Genomic DNA, 21,213 nt, shown 5'->3' with positions numbered 1-21,213 from the left:
AGAATGTCATCTATCCCCTATCTTGCTCCATGGACACAGACTCCAACACAGGCATCGAGCAAATTGTGTATGGTATCTCTCTCCACTCCCTCCTCTACTTAAGTTCGAGAGGCCACCTCTAGAAGCTATATAGCTTCTGTTCCATTGGAGCCCCACATACCTTCTTCGACACCACCGGCAACACTTTCTTTGTGATCAAACTCTTTGAAGGCTATATGATCCATGACATTCTTGATTCCCTATCTTACATTGAGGGGGAATGTCATAAGGATGTAAAATTTTGAGATGCTCTAATCTTATCGATAACATTTGTTTAAGATATTAATTAAATATGCAAGGTCATTTAGCATATGTGATGCATATGGCAGTATCTTGAGAATGCAGTAGGTATCAAAGTCAAAAGTTGTAATAAGTTATGCTTGACAAGTACTCGATGGTACCTGTCACTAGGTGGTGATACTTTTTGCAATTGCTTTCCTTATTTACTTATATAAATATTTTATTTTTATTTTCTTTAGTTCCTATTGCTTTTTACCCCCAAAGTTCTCTTGGATTAAGTCGAGATCTTTGCATGGCCAAAAGAGGTAGCCATTGGGAAAAATTGGACTAATGGTTTATCTGAGCCTTAGGACCGGTTTCATATTGAATGGGCAATGAAGAATAAAATGCCAATGGTTTGGAATTGTGTGCTTAGCCACTGGAGATGGTGCAAGATAATGAGCCTAGCTAAGACAGAAGATGCACATGTGAGAATGCTCATGGAATAAAAGTCACCGTAACTGAGTCACGTTACACTTTTTGATATGGTTGCAATGATAAAAGTTGCTCAGAATAACTTGAGGAATGCGGGGGTCACCATCCCTAAAATTTAGGTAGTTACTATTTTTAGAACCCATAATCTATTTGCATCATTATCATTATCTTCTTTGCTCTTTGAGCACCTATGGGTTTGATACTATGTCAAAATATGGCTGGTGTGAAAGCAAACTAGAGAGAGAGTAGGGTTTGTGGGGAGAAACACACAGTGTGTACGGCAAACATTGAGAGAGAAGAGAAATTCAAAAAACACAGAAGAAGAAGAAGAGAAATGATAAATCAATGAATCATGCTAAGTGAATCAAGTTGCTATGGCAGAGTCCAATCTTTGAAGATAGCAACACTGTCCTATCTAGATCAAGCGGTAGCACTTGAAGGGAATCTGCATTGCAGAGGGAGAAAAATGCAGTCCTTCGGTAGTAGGGTATAGAAGGTAGTTGTCATGAGGACACGTATTTTTGAAACCTCACTTAACATGTGGATTAATTTTTAATCACATGATTAAGTAAATGTTGCACATGTGAGGTGCAACTAGGGTTAGAGTTGTTGGAAGCGATAGGGATGCAGATCGAACAGGAGTGAACAAGTAAGTGTGACGGCTTGAGAGAGTGTGAGCAGAGTGAAAGTACAAGACGATAATAGTGTACCAACAATGTGTTGGTACACAAAGAATAAAATGTATTTATACTTAGGGCACATAAAGGGTGCGTTCACATGTACAATGTGCGTGTACTATACATGGAGGTTACCGGGTCTTTATATTCCAACAACCTCCCATTTAAAGGTCCGATATGAACCTCTAGTTAACCAACTCCCACTAGTCGAATGCAATGCTCGTGCTGAGCTTTACTTAGACTTTTAGTGAGAACATCTACAGGGTTATCTTGTGTTTTAATCTTGGTCAATGTGATTTGACCATCTTCCAGAATCTACTGATGAAGTGATATCGCACATCTATATGCTATGTGCGTGAATGATACATAGCATTCTTAGCCAGATACACAGCACTCTGGCTATCACATCCCAAAATTGTAGTACCCATAGACATGCCGAGATCATCTGCAAGTTTGCTCAACCATATAGCTTCCTTAGAAGCTTTAGTAGCTGATATGTATTCAGCTTCAGTGATACTTAGTGCAACAATACTCTGCAACCTGGAACACCAAGAAACAGCCCCACCAGCAACTGTAAAGACATACCCGCTGGTGGACCTACGTGTGTCCAAGTCACCTGCCATGTCTGCATTACAATAACCCTGCAAACTAAGTGCACCTTGCCCATTGCAAATACTTTTTCTTTGTGTACCCTTAAGGTATCGAAGAATACACTTGATAGCCTCCTAATGTGCTTTGCCAGGATTTGACACAAACCTGCTAACAACTCCCACTGCATGAGCAATGTCTGGACGAGTAGCAACCTTAGCATACATAAGAGAGCCACAAGCTGATGCATAAGAAACTCCCTTCATAGCATTTGCTTCCACGTCATCTTTCGGGCTGTTGGCTTTGCTAAGCTTGAGATAAGGAGGTAAGGGTACCCCAAAAGGCTTAGCTTCAGCCATGTTAAATCTGTCCAGTACCTTTCCACTGTACTTTTCTTGAGATAAAAACAGCAATTTCTGCATTCTGTCTCTACAAATCCTCATGTCCAAAATATGCTCTGCATTCCCCAAATCTTTCATGGAGAAAGCTGATTTCAGCTGATTTTTGAGAGCATCCAAGCTAGTCTTTCTTTTCCCAGCTAGTAACATATCATCCACATACAAAACAAGTATGATGGGGCTGCCATCTGTATCCTTTTTTATGTATAGGCAATGATCTCCATGGTTGCGTGTAGACTCATGAGATAGCATAAAAGTGTCAAACTTTTTGTACCACTACCGTGGTGCTTGTTTCAGCCCTTACAGGCTGCGTTTTAGCTTACACACTATTTGCTCTTTTCGAGGAACTACAAAGCCCTCGAGTTGTTTCATGTAGATTTCCTCATCAATGTCACCATGCAAGAAAGCTGTTTTTACATCCATTTGATACAGCTCTAAATCCAAAACAGCAGTAAGAGCAAAAAGCACACGCAAAGTGGTCATCTTCACAACAGGTGAGAAGACATCTTGGAAATCAATCCCTTCCTTTTGTGCATAATCTTTGGTAACTAGCCTTGCCTTGTACTTGGGTTTCCCATCCACTGTCTTGACTTTGTACACCCATTTGTTTGGAAGTGGCTTCCTTCCCTTTGGCAATATCACAAGATCCCAAGTATCATTTGCATATAAAGATTTAATCTCTTCCTGCATAGCTAGCTCCCACTTACTGCTGAACTCACATGACTTGGCCTCTTTGTATGTAAGAGGTTCACCCTCATCTGTAAGTATCACATAATGCAAGGAGGGGTCAAACCTATATGGTTGCCTTCTTATGCGTGTAGACCTGCGTATCCAATGATCAACATTTTCAGGAATTGGATCTACATTTGGAGGTATATTATTTTCAGCATCCATTTGCTGCTGTAAATCATTTTCAGCATGTTGTACAGCACCTTCATTTTCATTTCCAGCACCTGCATTTTCATAATCAGCAAGCCTATCTTGCTGTCCATGACCTCCTTGTGCTTCTATTTGCTGTCCATCATCATCTGGCTCAAAAATAACCGGGTGATCATCAGTTTCAGCCTGTGGTACAGCACCTTGAGGCTCATTTTCTGAAGTAATGGGTGGCTGCAAACTCTGAAATTTCATGTTTTTCATATCTTCATTAGAGACTAAAGAGCCTTTCAACAATTTTGCCTCATTAAACACAACATTACAACTGTGAATAATTTTCTTCAACTGAGGTAACCAGACTTTGTAGCCAATTTCACCCTCATCATCACCATAGCCCATGAAGATGCCTTTGGTAGATTTTGAGTCAAGTTTATTCCTTAGCTCATCCCTAACATGCACAAAAGCATCATAGCCAAATATGCGTAAATGGTCATATGAGGCCGATTTGCCAGACTAAGCCTTCTCAGGGATGCCATTATTTAAGGACCGATTTAGAGAGTGGTTGCAAATGTGAACGGCGGTTTTGAGTGTCTCTCCCCAAAATGCATGAGGGAGATTAGTAGTGGACAGCATGCACCGCACTCTTTCACATAAAGTCCTGTTATATCTTTCAGCCGCCCCATTTGAAGGACTATAAGGGGCTGTAAGCTCTCTCTTAATACCATGCAAGTCACAAAAGGACTTGAATTCAATCGATGTGAACTCACCCCCATTATTAGTTCTCAAGCATTTTAGCTTTCTACCTATCTTAGTGGTCACAAATGCATGAAAAGTTTTAAAAACAGCAAACACTTCATTTTTCTTATTCAGCAAATACACCCATATCTTCTTGGAATAGTCATCAATAAAGGAGACAAAATATGCAGCACACCCAACAATTTCACGAGCATACTACATACATCAGAATGCACTAAGTCCAAGACATTGGACTTAAGTGAGACACCAAAGTAAAAAGAATTTTTTATTTGCTTTCCAAACTGACATTCATTACAAAAATCAAGTTTAGAGCCTTTTCCATCAACCCTCTTCAGAGAGGTAAGGACATCAAGTCCTTTTTGGCTCATATGGCCTAATCTCTTATGCCATAACTCCAAGTGGCTACAAATTTCAGCAACTGCAAGAAACTTGCCATTCAAGGCTTTACAGTGCAAACAATACAAAGTACCCTTCTTGGTTTCTTTTGCAATCAGCATGGAACCCTTTTTTACTTTCCACAAACCACCACCAAATAGTGTGGTGTAGCCATGCAAGTCAAGTTGACCAACAGATAGTAAACTCTTTTTAATGCCAGGCACATATCTGACATCTTTCAACACAAGCTCTTGACCATTGTCTAAAGACAAGTGTACTGTGCCAATCCCATCAATGCTACAAGCATGGTTATTTCCAAGATACACTTTTCCATAACTGCCTGCATTGAACATAGCAAAACACTCCAAGCAAGGAGTTACATGGAAAGAGGCACCAAAGTCTACAATCCAAGTCTGAGTGACACCATCATCAACTAACAAGAGTGCATCAATCACATCAGCCTTGGTAATCTGCATATCTTGCATGTGACATACAAGGGCATCATCATCAATTGTACATAATACATCAGTCTTTGTATCTGAAAGCTCTTCTATGACCACGTTAGAGGCCACATTGGCCTTCTCTTTGCCTTTGGTTGTCTCCGATGCATCTGTCTTTTCTTCCTTCTTCTTTTTATCTCCTGCATTTTTCTTTCTCTCTTGTTCCTTCTTGTAATACCTGCAATCAGGTTTCTTGTGGCCCTTCTGACCACAATGATAGCAAGTAATGTCACTCTTATCCTTTCCTTTGCTCTTGCTCCTATTTCTGTGTCCTGCATTTGCATTTTTCTTTTCAGCCCTGCCTCTTATATTAGAAGCTGAGTTGCTGTCTTCTCCACTAGACATACGTCTAATTTCTTCATTCAAGATAGAATCCCTCACCCCATCATATGAGAGATCGCCCTCACCCCATTGCTAAGTGAAACCACCAAGGTTTCCCAAGAGTCAGGCAATGTCATGATAAAAAAGATCGCCCTCAACTTATCATCAAAGTCCAAGTTTGCATCTTTGAGCTCATTTAGAATCCCTGTAAATGCACTCAAGTGCTCTGCTGCAAGCATTGACTCATCCAGTCGCATATTCACCAACTTACGTATTAAATGCACCTGATTAACAGGTATGGTGATCTCATAAGTAGTTTTCAGCTTCTTCTATATTGCATAAGTTGTGTCTAAACCCTTAATGTCTGTTAGAATGTCATCAGTGACACCCATCTTTATGTAAGCCACAACCTTTTTATTCACTCTGGCCCAATTTGCATCAGACATTACTATGGGTTTATCTTCTTGCAAAGCATCCTTACAATCCTTCAAGAACAAAATGCCTTGCATACGGTCTTTCCAAAGGTCAAATCCATGACCATCAAACCGTTTAATCTCCATCAAACTCTTGATGTTTGAAGTGGAAGAAGTTGCAACCATTTTATCACGAACACAAGAGTAAATGCACTAATCTGCGGAAGCACAAGCTAAACCAGCAAAATACCCTGCTGTTTTTCCTCAACCAGAAATAAATCTCTGTTGTTTGTACATTAACCAGCCACTGCACGGGCAAAAGATGCAGAAATTTACCAAATTCTGTGCAAATCCCTAAAATTTCAAGTCCAAAATTACATGAATGTCAGTCAATCTGACCCAACTGAGTAAAGCTTTGCCACGTCATGTCACGTCCATTGACCCCCGTCACGTCACGTCACCCTCAGACGTCACCCGCTTGTCTAGTCGCAAACCGCCCGCAGAGGTCGCCTGCCTGTCGCTTGATTCCCAGTTGCACACCGCCCGGAGAAGTCGCCTGACTGTCACACAGTCACCGCCCGTTTGTAGTTTGACGCCCCCGTCTGCAGTTCGCTCAGCTGTCACGCCTTTTGCCTGCCGTCAGCTACACGCCTGTCTGATCACTTCAAGCAATATTTTGCTCATCTTTTGCACGATTGCTCGGCTGCTGGTCTTCTTCACGGCAAGTATGCACAAAAGTCGGCTCTGATACCAATTGTTGAAAGCAACAGGGATGCAGCTCGAGCAGGAGTGAACAAGTGAGTGTGACGGCTTGAGAGAGTGTGAGTAGAGTGAAAGTACGAGACGATAAGAGTGTACCAACAATGTGTTGGTACACAAAGAATAGAATGTATTTATACTTAGGGCACGTAAAGGGTGCGGTGCGTTCACATGTACAATGTGCGTACACTATACACGGAGGTTACCGGGCCTTTATATTCCAACAAGAGTAAATTTACGAGCTTGGGACCCAAGGAAATCACGGAATGTCAAAGGCAAAAGTTGCTATAAGTTATGCCGCACAGGTACTTGGTGGTATCTAGTGCCAATTGTTGACTTAGGTCATCCATTTGGCCATAAGTGTCAATTGGTGACACTAGAGAAGTGGCGTTTAATGGTACCTAACGTCAATCTGATGGTCAAAGATGACGCAGAGACACTCGGGAATGGAAGTTGCCTAGCCAATTTAATTATTGGCGAGTCGGATTATTTTTCAGGGCATCGAAATAATTATTATATTAATTGTCAGTACTTAAAGATTGAAAATTAATATTTAATTATGAAAAATGCTGGAAAAACCATTTGGGAAGGCTGTCACTTGTCAAAAATACCCATGCAAGACTAAAAAACCTCTACATCCAATTGTAGAAGGGATGATTCAAAAATTAATATTAAGGCAACAGCTCGACAAACAACTGGCTATTACTATAGACAACCTGAAATTGGTGCAAATGCAAGCTTGATGATGATGTTAGGTGAGAAGGGATGACACTAGATGATGTGGGCTGTAGAATGCCACACGTGGAGATGGATGTAGAAGCCACGAATTGTAATATCCTCTTCGTGGGATGTGAACAGTAATGAAGAGGATGGAGAAAGAAGAGAAGAATGTAGAAGAGAGTGATAGAGTGTCTGAAGAAATAAATGTGTGGGATGAAGAATGAGGAAAATCAGTGTCGTATTTATAGGCATAGATTGTCTCGAGTGGCGCCCACTGAAGCCTCTCGGGTGGCACTCCGACACTAAATAATGATCCAAATAAAGCCTTTTTGGGGCTTTAAACGGAAACCAAAAATAGAAATGAAGAAGAATAAATGTATCAAATGACTTGGTTTCTCAACACTATCAAGTCATCCTCTTCCATTGGTGAAGTTTCGAACTTCACCAAATACCTTATTGAAACTCTCTCTTTTTTTTTTCTTTTTTTTTTTCGTAAAAGGTAATTGTATTAATTACGAAAAAAGTACAAGATTACTTGATTACAAGATACATGACGACAATGTAAGTCATCATGTGAAGAGGTTCTAAGTACTACAAGTTACAACGTCATGGCAAAGATGCAGAGGAAATTGCCATATGCCAGGGACGTAAGTCCTCCCTAGAGAGCAAATCAGAATGCCGGAGAAGATCCAACTGCCAATACAAGAGGCCCTTAAGCCTCGCAATATGCCGCTGAACATTATAGGCGGAGTCAAAAAGAAAAGCATTCCGAATGGTCCAATTATGCCAGCAGCCCCAATATCGAAGAAAATGATACACGAGCTTCATATGTGGCTGTGCAGGAGCGGGGTATTTGGGCTGTCCGAAAACCCAATCAAAGGGGCGCAAGGTGAAACCAACCACTCCTTGCCAAACAGCCGACAAAAATAACCAGACTTTCTTTGCGATGGGGCAAGAAATAAATCGGTGGCGGGCGGATTCCACAGCAGTGGTGCAAAAGAAACAGTGGCCATTGGAGATTCGTCGCTTGGAAAGAGCCGAAGCAAGCGGAAGACCACCAATCATCACTCTCCAAAGAAAGACTTTACATTTGAAGGGGGTCTTGTTCAACCAGCCCGCCATCACAGTTTCCCTCCACCATGACCGGGATTTACGTAATCCCCATAAAGCATTCGCTTTGGTAACGAGCCATTGATGATCTTTAATCAGAATATGATACACTTGGTTAGCAGAAGCTTTGCTTAAAGTCAGCCGGCCTTGTAGGTCCCAATCCTGCCAGGGATGATCCGAAGCAAGGGCAGGAAAGGGTTGTCTGCTCTGGAGCACCCTCAAAAGTTGTTCCCATAAAGGCCTATATCCACGAGGGATCCTGAAAAGCCTCCTAGCTGTACGAAAAGATATAAGCACATTGCGACTGGCAAGGGTGGCATCCGCAACTGAAGACAAGCCCAAACGGGCCATCCGGTTGAATTGGGGTCTAAGGTCATGTTTACCTTCCCATGCAAGTAAACGCGAGACTGCCAGCAACTCCAATTGAAAAGAGTCAGTAGCTAAGCGATCCTCGGCTGGATGCCACTGAGCCTTCTGGAGGACCTGTTTCCAGCGACGAAGAAGAACTAGAGAACCGCGAATCAGCATTAAGAACATGCCACCAAGAACTCCGGATTTGGGTATTGCCATGTAGAAGCCCATGGCCCTCAAGGAAATAACGGGCTATATCGACCCATGGATGATGATCCGAGCACATGGCGCGGAAAAGCGACCAACGGAGTGCCTGCATGTGAGTTTGGGCATCTAAAATAGCTCCGCCACCCATGCGTTTGGGGGTGCACGCATGCGACCAAGAGATCCAGGAAATACCTGCATGCAATGAGTCTTTCTTCCATAGCATGAAACGAATAGATTGTGTAAGAGCAGTCAGAGTCGTAGTAGTCCAGGGCAACAATGGCAAGAAATATGTGAGCATTGGCAACATAATTGTCTGGGCCACTTTGAGGCAAACATGGAAAGGCCAGGCTTGAGATTTCCAATACATAAACTTAGCCACCATTTTCTGAGAAATCCACTGCAGAAGCTGCTTTGGGGGAACATCAACACCCAAAGGGTACCCAAGGTGCCTGACAATGGAGCCACGAGGAACAACCAGACCCTGCCAGTCCAAGGACTGCAAATCCGACTCCGTGCAGCTGAGAATGGCTGATTTGAGCGCATTGATACGAAGGCCGGACGCCTGACCAAAGAGGCCCCAAACATCCAATGCTCTTCGGAGGTTATCCTTGTCCACACGCAAAATCATAAAAGTATCATCCGCCAGGGATTGGCTAATGAAGTGCTGTCCTGTAGGAAGCGACAGTCCTGCCAACTGAGAAGAGGCTGCCATATGAGATAACATCGAAAGAACTGGATGTGTTGCAAGGGCAAAAAATAGAGGGCTCAAAGGGCACCCTTGTCTGACAGAGCGGGCAAGGACAAATGGCTCAGTAACACCTCCGTTCAGCATGACCCGCGAAGACGCTACAGCGCTAATGGTGTATATTAGACGAGACATCCGAGGACCAAAGCCCATAGCAGACATAAGTTCAGCAACGAAAGACCAGTCCAGATAGTCAAAAGCCTTTTCCAGGTCCAGTTGAATCAGTACGACCTCCTGATTGGAATGCCTGGCATAATCAATTGCCAGTTGAGCATTCAATACATTGTGTAGAATATTTCGGCCCTTAATGAAACCATACTGTAGAGGGTGCACAATGGCCGGGAGATGCTTATGGAGCCGATTCGCCATTACTTTGAAAAAGATTTTGTACATTGAACCCATCAAAGAAATTGGGCGCCACTGTGTCAACTTAGATGGCGAAGGAGCTTTTGGAAGCAGTTTAATAAGGCCTTCTTTCCATGAGGAAGGCATGATCCCCGTTTCCCACACTTGCTGAAACAAAGCCTGCAAGGGTTTCGCCAGTTGGGTAGCAAAAGCTTCAAAGAACTCATTAGTGAGACCATCCCAACCCGGGCTTTTATCCTTGGGCAAGTGTAACAAGACGTCCATAACCTCTGCCTCACAAATATCGGACTCCATGGTAGCTTGCATGTCCTGCGGAAGCTGATTGCGGACCAGGTCATAAAAACCCGAACGGGCCTGAGTAATTTGGGCCGAAGGTGGAGAAGTGGAACCGAGAAGGTCATGGAAATAATTCCTGCACATATGCACAATAGTCTGCGGATCCAGGATAAGGTGGCCTTCTGCATCCTCGAGTCTGGTCATATTTTCTCGAGCAGAAGAGGCATGGAGAGCGCGAAAGAACTTATGGGTCTGACATGCACTATCTTGCAAAGTCTCCGTCAGATGTTGCAGTTTGGCCTGCTGATATGATTTCAACTGGGATTCTTTAATAAGATTAGCCACCCGCATGGCCAGTGCGAGCAGAAATGCATCATCCGGAGTGTCCACCAGCAGAGAACGAACCAAAGCCAGCAGATCCTCTGCTGCCTTGCGACGCTGCCGACAAAGAGAGGCATGATAAATCCCATACTGCCGAGCGACCTGCTGCACATTAGAGAGCAATCTTTCAAATGACGCAGTGCCCTGAGAAGAGAAGTCCAAGACGAATCTGTCAATCAATTGCTGGATATAGCCCTGAAAGATTGCATGCTTCAGGTAAGACGAGTTGAAACGCAAAGGGAGGCGGTCCAGAAATCGCTTGAAAGGTGCAATGGGTTGTGCAAGCAACTCAAGCTGCAGAGGGAAATGGTCCGACAAGGCATATTGCTGCAACACTTTGATGTCGAGCATCTCGGGAAGAAAATCATCATTCTGCATGATATATATACGATCCAGTCGCGACCATGTTGTTGCATACTGGGCAGAATGGAAAGTAAACCCTGTAGAAGACGGGTGTAGCCAGGACCAGAGATCTTGCTTAAGAACAGCAAGAGCCAACTCATGCCACATACGACTTTCCGGCGCGTCCATTACCGAATGCTCCGATGTGGACTGGGAAGAATCAACACACATATTGAAATCCCCCATGAAGAAGCCCCGTCTGCCAAGTGACAAGGAGGTCTGCAAAGTCTGCCAAAGCTCCCGACGAGATAACGAATCATTCGGAGCATAGAGGCCAAGTAACCATAAGATTTCCCCTTCGAATAAAATTTCAATCACCAAAAAGCGGCCATGAACATCATTTTTAATAAGAACAGGCTGATATTTGTCATGTACAATCATGAGCACTCCCGAATAATGCATGGCCTGTGTCCCTGCATAGAACAGTCGAAAGCCATTGCAATCCACCACTTTTCCGGCTTCACCGTGACTCTTGTGCTCAACAGCGCACAGGACATCCCACTGATTCTTATGCAATACAGTCCACATGGCATGTTTCTTGTGGCGAGAACAAATTCCTCGCACATTCCACGTGGCTATTTTCATGTGTAGTTAAAACAAAATCAGGTACGAGGCAGAGCTTGCCTCGATTTGACTTTGTCGGCAAGAATGTCCAGGACTCCCTCGTCCAAGAAATCCGCCAACACGGCAAAAGAGTTCCGAGGACCAGATTTGGAAGTAGACGGCATATCTGCTGGCTTGGGGTTGGAACGGGGATAACGACGGCCCCACGGGGTAATGACGTTACCTCTGGTATCAAATGCCAGCTTAGCAGAGGGACCCTTTGGACGATCCGAATACATTTTTCTGGCGGGTTGATGACGGGGGGCAGAGGAAACCATAGCAGGAGCAGAGCGCTCGGAAGACAACATTTCCTTCCTGCGCATATATGTACGCATGGAATCTTGTGAGGTAGTAGGCACAGTATTTTCCATGCCAGCAACAACCCTGTTGCCTTTTTTTGCATGCACTTCAACCCAATCAGTGGCACGGGAATCCAGACCCAAAACCTGTTGTTTACCTTTGGCCAGAACTTGGGGCTGGTGGACAGCATCCAGCGACGGGGCATCACACACCATATCTTCCATGGGCGGCGCAGCATGGCCAACATCGGAGGTATGTTGCTGTTCCGGGCATTCGGCCATAAAATGCCCCAACTGTCCACAGGAAAAGCAATGCCCTGCAAAATTGCCCCATTTCAAACGAAAGTGTAACGGATGCATGCCAGGGCAGTTGAGGCGTAACCAAGCAGGCTTTTTTCTTGCAGTGTCCCATAGCATACACAAGCGGTTGCGATTCACCGCCCGAAGACTGGGAGGGACCAGAACAGTGCCCACCGCGGCCATAGCATCCTTCAACAGTGGCCAATAAACAGCCGGACAATTTTCCACTTCTACCCACACAGGGCATTCCCGTTGCAACAGACGCTGAAAATCTGCCATTGGGCACCATGGAACCACATGAACCAACCGGCGTTCAAAAAACAAAGGCAGTTTAGACAGGAGAGCAGCAGGGTGCGTCTCTGATTTCAACAGAACCTCAAAAAAACCTCGGGAGCCAACAAAAATCTCTTCAACACATTCCCCTTGTAGCAGACTGTGCAGCCACTGGCGAATATGGGAAAGCAGCGGGATTCGACCAGTGAAGAAGAGTATCACAGCGCGATTATAAAATACCGAAAAGGAGCGTAGGACAGTTTTTGGGTCCACGATGGCGTCCAGAACATCGTCAGGTGCTGAGTCAGAAAAGGCTTCCTGATTATGTTGAACATAATCGCCAAGCAACGTGTTGGCAAATTCCAGCAAATGCTCCCAGTCAACATCCTGAGAGTCCACAGGATCCGAAGCAACCTGAGCATAGGAACGATCCTGAGGAACACCTATCTCTTCCGAAGTATGCTTGGTACGTTTACCCGCAGGTTGGATGTCGGGACCATGGGGCATCTCTTCGTTGCACGGAACCATGTCCTCAGATTCCTCGGCATCAGAATCCGGGCCAAGTGCTGCCACTGTTTGGTCTATGAAATCCAGATCCAAACCAACCATCGTGTGACGATTTGATCTCGAAGGAGGACTGACCCTGTCTCTCTCCCGCTCTCTCTCTCGCCCGCTGGTCTGTACAGAGGCGCTGTCCCGGGGTGCACTCTGCAAAGACAGCTAATGAAAGCTGAGCTGTACCTGTCACCGTGCAGGGGCAGAAGGGCGAAGCAAAGGGCTGGCGGTCGCAACGGCAGGACGGGATAGGTTGGGGTGCCGAGCAGGGATCCGTCAGGTCAAAGGACAAGGCAGCAAGGGCGGCCGTGGACAGGGCGTCTGAAGCAAGGCGTCAGGGGCGGGCGTGGACAGGGCGCCAGGCGCAGGACGTGCTGACGGCGGCAGGCGCAGGGCGTCAGGAACAGGGCGCGATGGGTTCCGCTGGCGGCGCAAGGAGAAGGCACGAAGAAGGTCGACGACAGAGAAGGCACGAAGAAGGTCGACGACAGACGGATCAGCAGGCGTCGACGAAGCTGTGAAGGCGCGAGTGACAGGCGAGCAGCGACGGAACGTCAGGCAGCGACTGTGCGGACGCGAGCGAGCGAGGAAGACAGGCGGGTCTTCAGTCTGCGACAGCGCAGATCAAGGCGACGACAGGGCGCGCAGAACCAGGCGATGGCAGGACGGCACGAAGCAGGGGCACCATCGCGCTCCCTCTCTCTCTTCGTAAAATCTAGTTTCTCTCCTCGCTCTCTCTCTCTCATTGAAACTCTCTCTCTCTCTCTCTCTCTCTCTTTTCGTAATGGATGTTATATTTATAAAGCACTAAACGACAAAAAAGTTACAAAAGTCATGGCAAAGACGCAAAGGAGATTGCCATATGCCAAGAAAGTAAGTCCTCCCAAGGGAGTAAGTCAGAGTGCCGAATAAGATCTACCTGCCAATGCAAGAGACCTTTAAGCCTAGCAATGTCCCTGAACATTAGAGGCTGAATCAAAAAGAAAAGTATTCCGAATGGTCCAATTGTGCCAACAGCCCCAGTATCTGAGAAAGTGAAACAAGATCTTCATATGCGACTGTGCCAATGTGGGGTATTTGGGCCACACAAAAACCCAATCAAAAGGGTTTAGCGAGAAACCAACCACTGCTCGCCAAACCACTGACAAGAGTGACAAGATTTTCTTAGCGAGAGGGCAAGAAATAAATCGATGACGGGCCGATTCCACACTGGTGGTGCAAAAGAAACAATTGCCGTTGGAGATTCGATGCTTGGAAAGGGCTGAAGCAAGAGGAAGACCACCAATCATCACCCTCCAAAGAAAGACCTTATATTTGAAAGGTGTCTTGTTCAACCAGCCCTCCATCACAGTTACCTTCCACCATGACTGAGATTTATGCAATCCCCATATAGTATTAGCTTTAGTAACCAGCCATTGGATGATACACTTGGTTAGCTGAGGCATTTTCCAAATTCAGCCGGCCTGCAAGGTTCCAGTCCTGCCAGGGATGATCCGAAGCAAGGGCAAGAAAGGGTTGTCTGCTGTGGAGCACCATCAAAAGTTGTCCCCATAAATTACGGTATCCACAAGGGATCCTGAAAAGCCTCCTGGCTATACGAAACGATATCAACACATTGCAACTGGCAAGGGTGGCATCTGCTATACTGAAGTCAAGCCCAAACATGCCATGCGGTTAAATTTCGGTCTGAGCTCATGTTTGCCTTCCCAAGAAAGTAATCGCGAGACTGCCAACATTTCCAGTTGAAAAGAGTTAGTAGCTAAGTGGTCCTCCGTTGGATGCCATCGAGCCTTCTGGAGAACCAATTTCCAGAAACATACCAAATGAGCAAGCAAGAAGGATGAAGGACCAGAAAACCTAGAGTTTGCATTAAGAAACCAGGAGCTCCGAATTTGGGTATTACCATGCACAAGCCTGTGATCCTCAAGAAAATAACGGGCTATAAAGACCCACGGGTGATGATCCAAGCACATGGCACGAAAAAGAGACCAACAGAGTGCCAGCATATGAGTTTCGGCATCCAAAATAGCCCCACCACCCATGCGTTTGGGGGTACATGCATGCGACCAAGAAATCCATGAAATGCCTGCATGCAAGGAGTCCTTTTTCCATAACATGAAACGAATGTACTGAGTAAGAGCATTCAATGTAGTAGTAGTCCAAGGCAGCAATGGCAAGAAATATGTGAGCATTGGCAACATAATTTTCTGAGCAACTTTGAGGCAAACATGGAAGGGCCAAGCCTGTGGCTTCCAATACAGAAACTTAGCTGCCAGTTTCTGTGAAATCCAGTCTAGTAGTTGCCTTAGTCGAACATCAACACCCAAAGGGTACTCAAGATGCCTGACAATGGAACCACGGGGAACAACCATTCCCCGCCAGTCCAATGTCTGCAAATCTGACTCCGTGCAACTGAGAATGGCTGATTTCGAAGCATTGATATGAAGACCAGAAGCATGACCAAAGAGAGTCCAAACATCTAATGCTTTGCGAAGATTATCCTTGTCCGCACGCAAAATCATAAAACTGTCATCAGCCAAGGATTGACTAATGAAGTGTTGTCCAAAAGGAAGAGATAATCCAACCAACTGAGAAGAAGCTGCCATATGAGATAGCATTGAAAGAACCGGATGAGTCGCAAGGGCAAAAAAGAGAGGACTCAAAGGGCAACCCGTCTCACAGAGTGTGCAAGGACAAATGACTCGGTAACACCACCATTCAGCATAACTCGCGAAGAAGCCGCAACACTAGTGGTGTAGATCAAACGAGACATCCGAGTACCAAAGCCCATAGTAGACATAAGTTCTGCAATGAAGGACTAGTCTAGATAATCAAAACCCTTTTCTAGGTCCAATTGAATCAATGCCACCTCTTGATTAGAGTGCCTTGCATAGTCAATAGCCATTTGCACATTTAAGACATTATGCAGAATGTTTCAGCCCTTAATGAAACCATATTGAAGAGGATGCACAATGGCAGGAAGATGCTTATGGAGCCGGTTCGCCATCACTTTGGAAAAGAGTTTATACATAGAGCCCATCAAAGAAATTGGTCGCCAATGTTTCAACATAGACGGCGAAGGAACTTTTGGAAGAAGTCTCTCTCTCTCTCTCTCTCTCTCTCTCTCTCTCTCTCTCTCTCATATTGTGATGCCTTATACTTTCACATCGCTACAATTCCAACTTAACTAATATGTAACATTGCTTCCAATTGACTAGTCCCTCATGTGTACTTGATATGGTAAGAGCACTAGATACATTAGGAAACATTCTTGTTTGCATACTTTGGACATTCCAATGTGACTATGCATGGGAATTTGCATACTAGCAGTCATACCAAGATACATTTTCCCATACATTGCATGCCTTACTAGCCAAATTTTGCATCATAATCAGCACCATATGGAGCATTTGCATGGCCAACATTAACACCGTGAGTCCTAAGCATAGTGGCTTGCATATATGCATTGCCAAACTTGCTACTTTGTGTTGTGCCCTAGCATTATGTCAACATTGCTATACATTGGGTTATGCATATTATTAGCCATACCCGGATGCATTGGGCCTTGCACGCCATGCATTGGTTGTTGCATACCATAATGAGTTGTGTTGTACATTCCTATATGTGGTCCTTCACAAACCATAGCATGAAAAATAGTGCCACCACCAATGTGTCTTGGTTGCCTCATCATTGATACATGTTTGGTTGTCTAAAACCCCATTGGATTGGCACTACCAAGATGGCCTTGCATTTGGATGTCCAATTCCTCTGTTACCTTTTGCTTTTGCTCATCCCTAACCCTTGTCGTATCTCCAGGCTATAATAGCTATCCTTTGGGAACTTCTTGCTACCCAAATGCCTTTGAAGGCCAAGTACCACCTAGTACTTGTCAAGCATAACTTATTACAACTTTTCCCTTTGATACCAATTGATATCTCGGGTCCTAGGTCCCACATTATGAAATGTCTAACTTGCACCTCACATGTGCAAGTCACCTTTGCACATTTAACCAAATGCAAAGCATTGAAATTTTACTTCCTCGTGATAGCAAATCACTACCTAAGCAATTGTTGATCCCCTCCCCATAGGAAGGAGACAAACCAAACCAACTGAGAGATGGAAGGCATCCATTCCACTGAAAATCTCCTGGAAGTTTGCATATAAGGGGTGCTTCACCTAAGGTGAGAAGAAAGCCATGGAAAGAGCATTCTGATGCATAACAGTTAGAAACGTCAGAAATGTTTAGAAACAAAATGTTAGAAACGTATTTCGTAAGTTTCTTTCAAGAGGGGTTAAAATAAGAAACGCAAGTTTTTTATATATAGGGATTTTAAATAGTTTTGATCAGGAAAAGAGGTTCTAAACCTCTATGGAACTCTCTCTTAAACAAAGAATGGCCAGTTGAGCTTGAGTAATAATAGAGTCAATTGAGAATAATACGTTACATATCCATGATCCAAAATTGACTTGTTACTTATATCAAAGTTAGTCTTTGGACAAGCTATACTATGGTTTAGAACTCAAACATTATGATTCGTATATATCATACAAAGAAAATCGAAATAAACATGTAAATAGCCTATCTACAATATGGATTGAGTCAAGTTGCAACATCATGATTCTCATTTCAAAACAAGCTGATAAAATGTCAAAATCGAGAATGAATCATAATATATCATAAATGAGACTAAAGTTGCATAATAATCAACTCTCAAGACAAGAATAGATACTAGATTGACAAAGTCCAATAACTAAACAAAATCGCAAAAAAACAAGTCTCTCATCCAAAATCTTAAGCCCTCATGAGTCATTACACATCATCATCATCATGTTTAACACTGCCCAACAATTTTTGTCAAAAAAAGTGTCTTGGGTTTCAACTCACAAAAAAAAAAGGCAAAAAATCCCCCACGTTTTTTACTCTCAGAAATGTTTCGTACTTTAAGAAACATTTCATAAGTTTCAAACTGAAAGAAATGTGTTTCTTAGCTGCTATGTTCTCATGGGGCTTTTTTTCTCCCTGAGCCTAGAAATCTTGAAGCAGCTCTTGCTCCACGAATCGCATCAAGAGGCAACAATCGATCTCCCCGTGTGACCAGTCTATACCTCCTCTATACATGAGAACACCTGGGCCAAGACTTGGTCTTGCTGGAAAGTCTCTTGTAGAAATCTGTAGCCAACTCCATCATCTCCTTGGGGGACATCAACAAACTCCATATTGGTTCTAGAGACTACAGATCTGATCCCTTACAATGCTGAGCTGATGTACCTGGAAAAACTCTCTCCTCATGGGATCCCTCTTCCTATCCCAAAAGGATGCGGGGACACAAAAGGAGAACTGCATGCTCCTGTCTTCAATGTCATTGAGGACTGATCTTGCTTAATTTATTGTGAAGTGCCTGTACCGAGGTCAAGGAACCCTAGAGAGTGTCTACTTTCTTGTCTTGCATAAGCTTGGGCCTGTTTTGGTTGTATTTGTATGATTTGTTGTTGTTTTCCTAGTTGGAGGAGCCTTTGCAAGACCCCTGAGAGGTCCATTTCAAAAATCTTGTGTGGCTTGGGGTTCCTACAGTCTTTCGTCCATTATGAGGCAGAGTTTTAATGTTTTATTATAATCTAGTAAGTCCAAGCACTTAAAGCAGACCAGTGTATGGTGGGTGGTTGCAAGTCAGGTGAAGATTTGAATTTCACAAAACTCTTTGAGTCTTTCCTTAATGTAAACCTTAGGGGACGGTACTTTTTGAATTAAAATCTAGCATCTGTACTGCAGCCTGTAAAAATCTCCTCAATGTAGGTCATAAGCAAAGGTGCGAGGAATCCAGTGCTTAGACAAGTGCAGCTAAACCAATGACCATGGGTAGACACACAAACCTATTTAGAAGTGTGAAGGAGATTCTTCCCATTTACAGAACCCTTTCCTGGTCCAAATTGTCCAGTTTTGGATAATCCAATCCATTCAATGTGTGCTGTTACGTTATACATCCTGGACTGTGTGCATCATAACAACATACTTTGATTGGGTACATTTGGAATTATAGAAGATACTGTGGTGAAAAAACGTTTGCTTTTCTGGTTGGGTATTTTCTGAATGCTTGATTGCCATGCTGAAGTATGTTTGCATTTGCAGATGCAAGAATTCGTAGAGGCAGCAACATTTTTGGAGTACTGCGGGACTGGAAAACTTCTTACACTAGATGAACTGAATGAAAGACTTTCAGGCCTGAAGGATGCTTCTGACTGTCCTTTTAGAGTGGATATCTCAGATTACCTCCTTGGGGTAAATGCAAAATACTTTTCATTCTTAGTTTCCTTCATGATAGACTGGAAATGCTAGCTTAAAGGACTTTACAGGTGGGTGATCTGACCGGCGAGTTGATGAGATTAGCAATCAGCAGGGTCACAGAGGGAGAGACTGAAGTTGCAAAGGAGATCTGCAATTTTGTCAGGTTTCTTCTGCTTGATCCACAAATAATAGATGAGACGTAAAGTTCAATCCCATGATGATTGTGATAATTTTGTAGCTTGTTTTGCTATGTGGCAGGTCTCTTTATGGAAATTTGATCCTTCTTTCTCAAGATGTGGATGATAGCTGGGATATGAAACAGAAAATGGAGGTTATGCTTCAAAGCCTCATGAAAATTGAAAACAGTAAGCTCACATTACTGTCTTTTGTCCTGAGAGTTGAAATAGCAACGTTTTGCTTAAACACCTTCTAGATGACGGAATATGACTTGACAGTTTTGAATTTTACCAATCAAGTTGGCCATTAAAATTTTCAAAGTTCGACTCTGTCAAGACTGACTGACTCAGTTAAGTTACACCTAATACATCTAGGAAATGCATAGTTTGGACATGTACTTCAACTAGGAGTACTTGGTTACCGATCCCATTAAAGAACTCACACCTAGTGCATCTAGCAAATACAAGTTTTTTGACATCTGTACTCCAACTAGGAGTATTGCTATCCATCCCCATAAAAGAAGTATGTACAATGGAAGATTCCATGAGAATTAAATGTAGGAACGGGTCTAAGACAGCATTGACTAAGAATTCAGTGTCTGTATAATGTGCCAGGTTTTATCTCATGTTAGGTCACCAGTCATCCATTATCAGCCAATATATGACATTTGCTATGTTTCTACAATGTTGTCCTGTTTTAGGTATTGTCTAAATCTTGTTTGGGTTAAATGCAGCTTGCTATACAGTTCATGTCAGAGGATCCGAATTTCCAGGTGCCGGACTGGATGGACACCTGATCAATGTGTCCTAAAACAAAAGCAAGCTTGATACCCCCTATTACTAGCTCCTTGTCACCATAAAGCTTGAGACCCTTTTTACTGATCATCATATCTGCTTTAGATAAGTGTATGAGTATGAGCTCAGTTTTACAGTTGCATGTGAGGGCAGCCAGTTCCAAGTTGTGTTTGAATGTAGAATGGAGCTTATAAACTGTTAGGTCCAAGGAAAACTCTGGTTCTTCAACAGAAACCTTGATAACTGCTGCTTTGTAACTATATGCCAGGTTAAACAAACTCACATTACGCACCTCTCTAACTTGAGGAACTAAAAAGATGGTGCTTTTGGAATATGCCAACCAAACAGGAAGGGATTAGATCTGATATGCTTTGTCTTAACATAGATCACATGGGGTGAAAGAGCCAGTGGCTGGGCCTAGTGTCATATGCCAAATCTTGTGCATCATGATCGCCAGAACGTGCAACATTTTTGAATCGGAGTGGCTGTGAGGTTGGATCTATGATAAAGCAATGGAACTTGCAGTGGCTTGTCACTCCTGTAACAATACATTGGATTGCTTGTCTTCCAAAGATTTGAGGGATGAGTAACACTTCACAACCTTCACTTATTTTATAGTTCATGCTACTAGTGTGGCAACGAGAATGCTTCACATCATCCTCTCTACATGACCCAAGCTTTAGTGTTGTGTGTCCGCCCTCCGACTTCAGTAGAGAAGTTTATGATTTATCAATTTCTTGAAATGATTTTGATTGGGCTTCATCTCAATCTGGTCACCCCTCAGGATAAGGCACTGCTGAGCCACTTAATTGCAGGATGTGAACTCCCTGAACTTGCACTTCTCATATAGTCATCCTGCTGATTGAGCTGCCACTCGGTAACACCAGTAGAAAAATTGCATTATCCCAGCTTGTTGCATGTGCTTATTCATGTCTTTTGTAACAAGAGCATTGGG

General features: G+C 43.7%; 1 protein-coding gene across 2 annotated transcripts in view; it reads left to right on the top strand.

Moving 5' to 3' along the window:
* Positions 1-20,793, top strand: part of LOC148039493 (Translin family protein) — a 100,497-nt gene extending 79,704 nt beyond the window's left edge. For both annotated transcript variants that reach the window (XM_087691210.1, XM_087691199.1), the window contains exons 5-8: positions 19,132-19,281; positions 19,356-19,450; positions 19,546-19,652; positions 20,198-20,793. In XM_087691210.1, the coding sequence (XP_087547336.1) occupies positions 19,132-19,281; positions 19,356-19,450; positions 19,546-19,652; positions 20,198-20,274 (429 nt within the window). In that variant the 3' untranslated portion in view covers positions 20,275-20,793. The remainder of the gene's footprint in view (positions 1-19,131; positions 19,282-19,355; positions 19,451-19,545; positions 19,653-20,197) is intronic.
* Positions 20,794-21,213: the final 420 nt, after the last annotated feature.

Source organism: Lygodium microphyllum, chromosome 2 (assembly GCF_053477565.2).
Source record: "Lygodium microphyllum isolate KBCC chromosome 2, Lygodium_microphyllum_v1.1.10, whole genome shotgun sequence".
Taxonomy (NCBI): Eukaryota; Viridiplantae; Streptophyta; class Polypodiopsida; order Schizaeales; family Lygodiaceae; genus Lygodium; species Lygodium microphyllum.
This window is presented reverse-complemented; position numbering and strand designations above follow the sequence as displayed.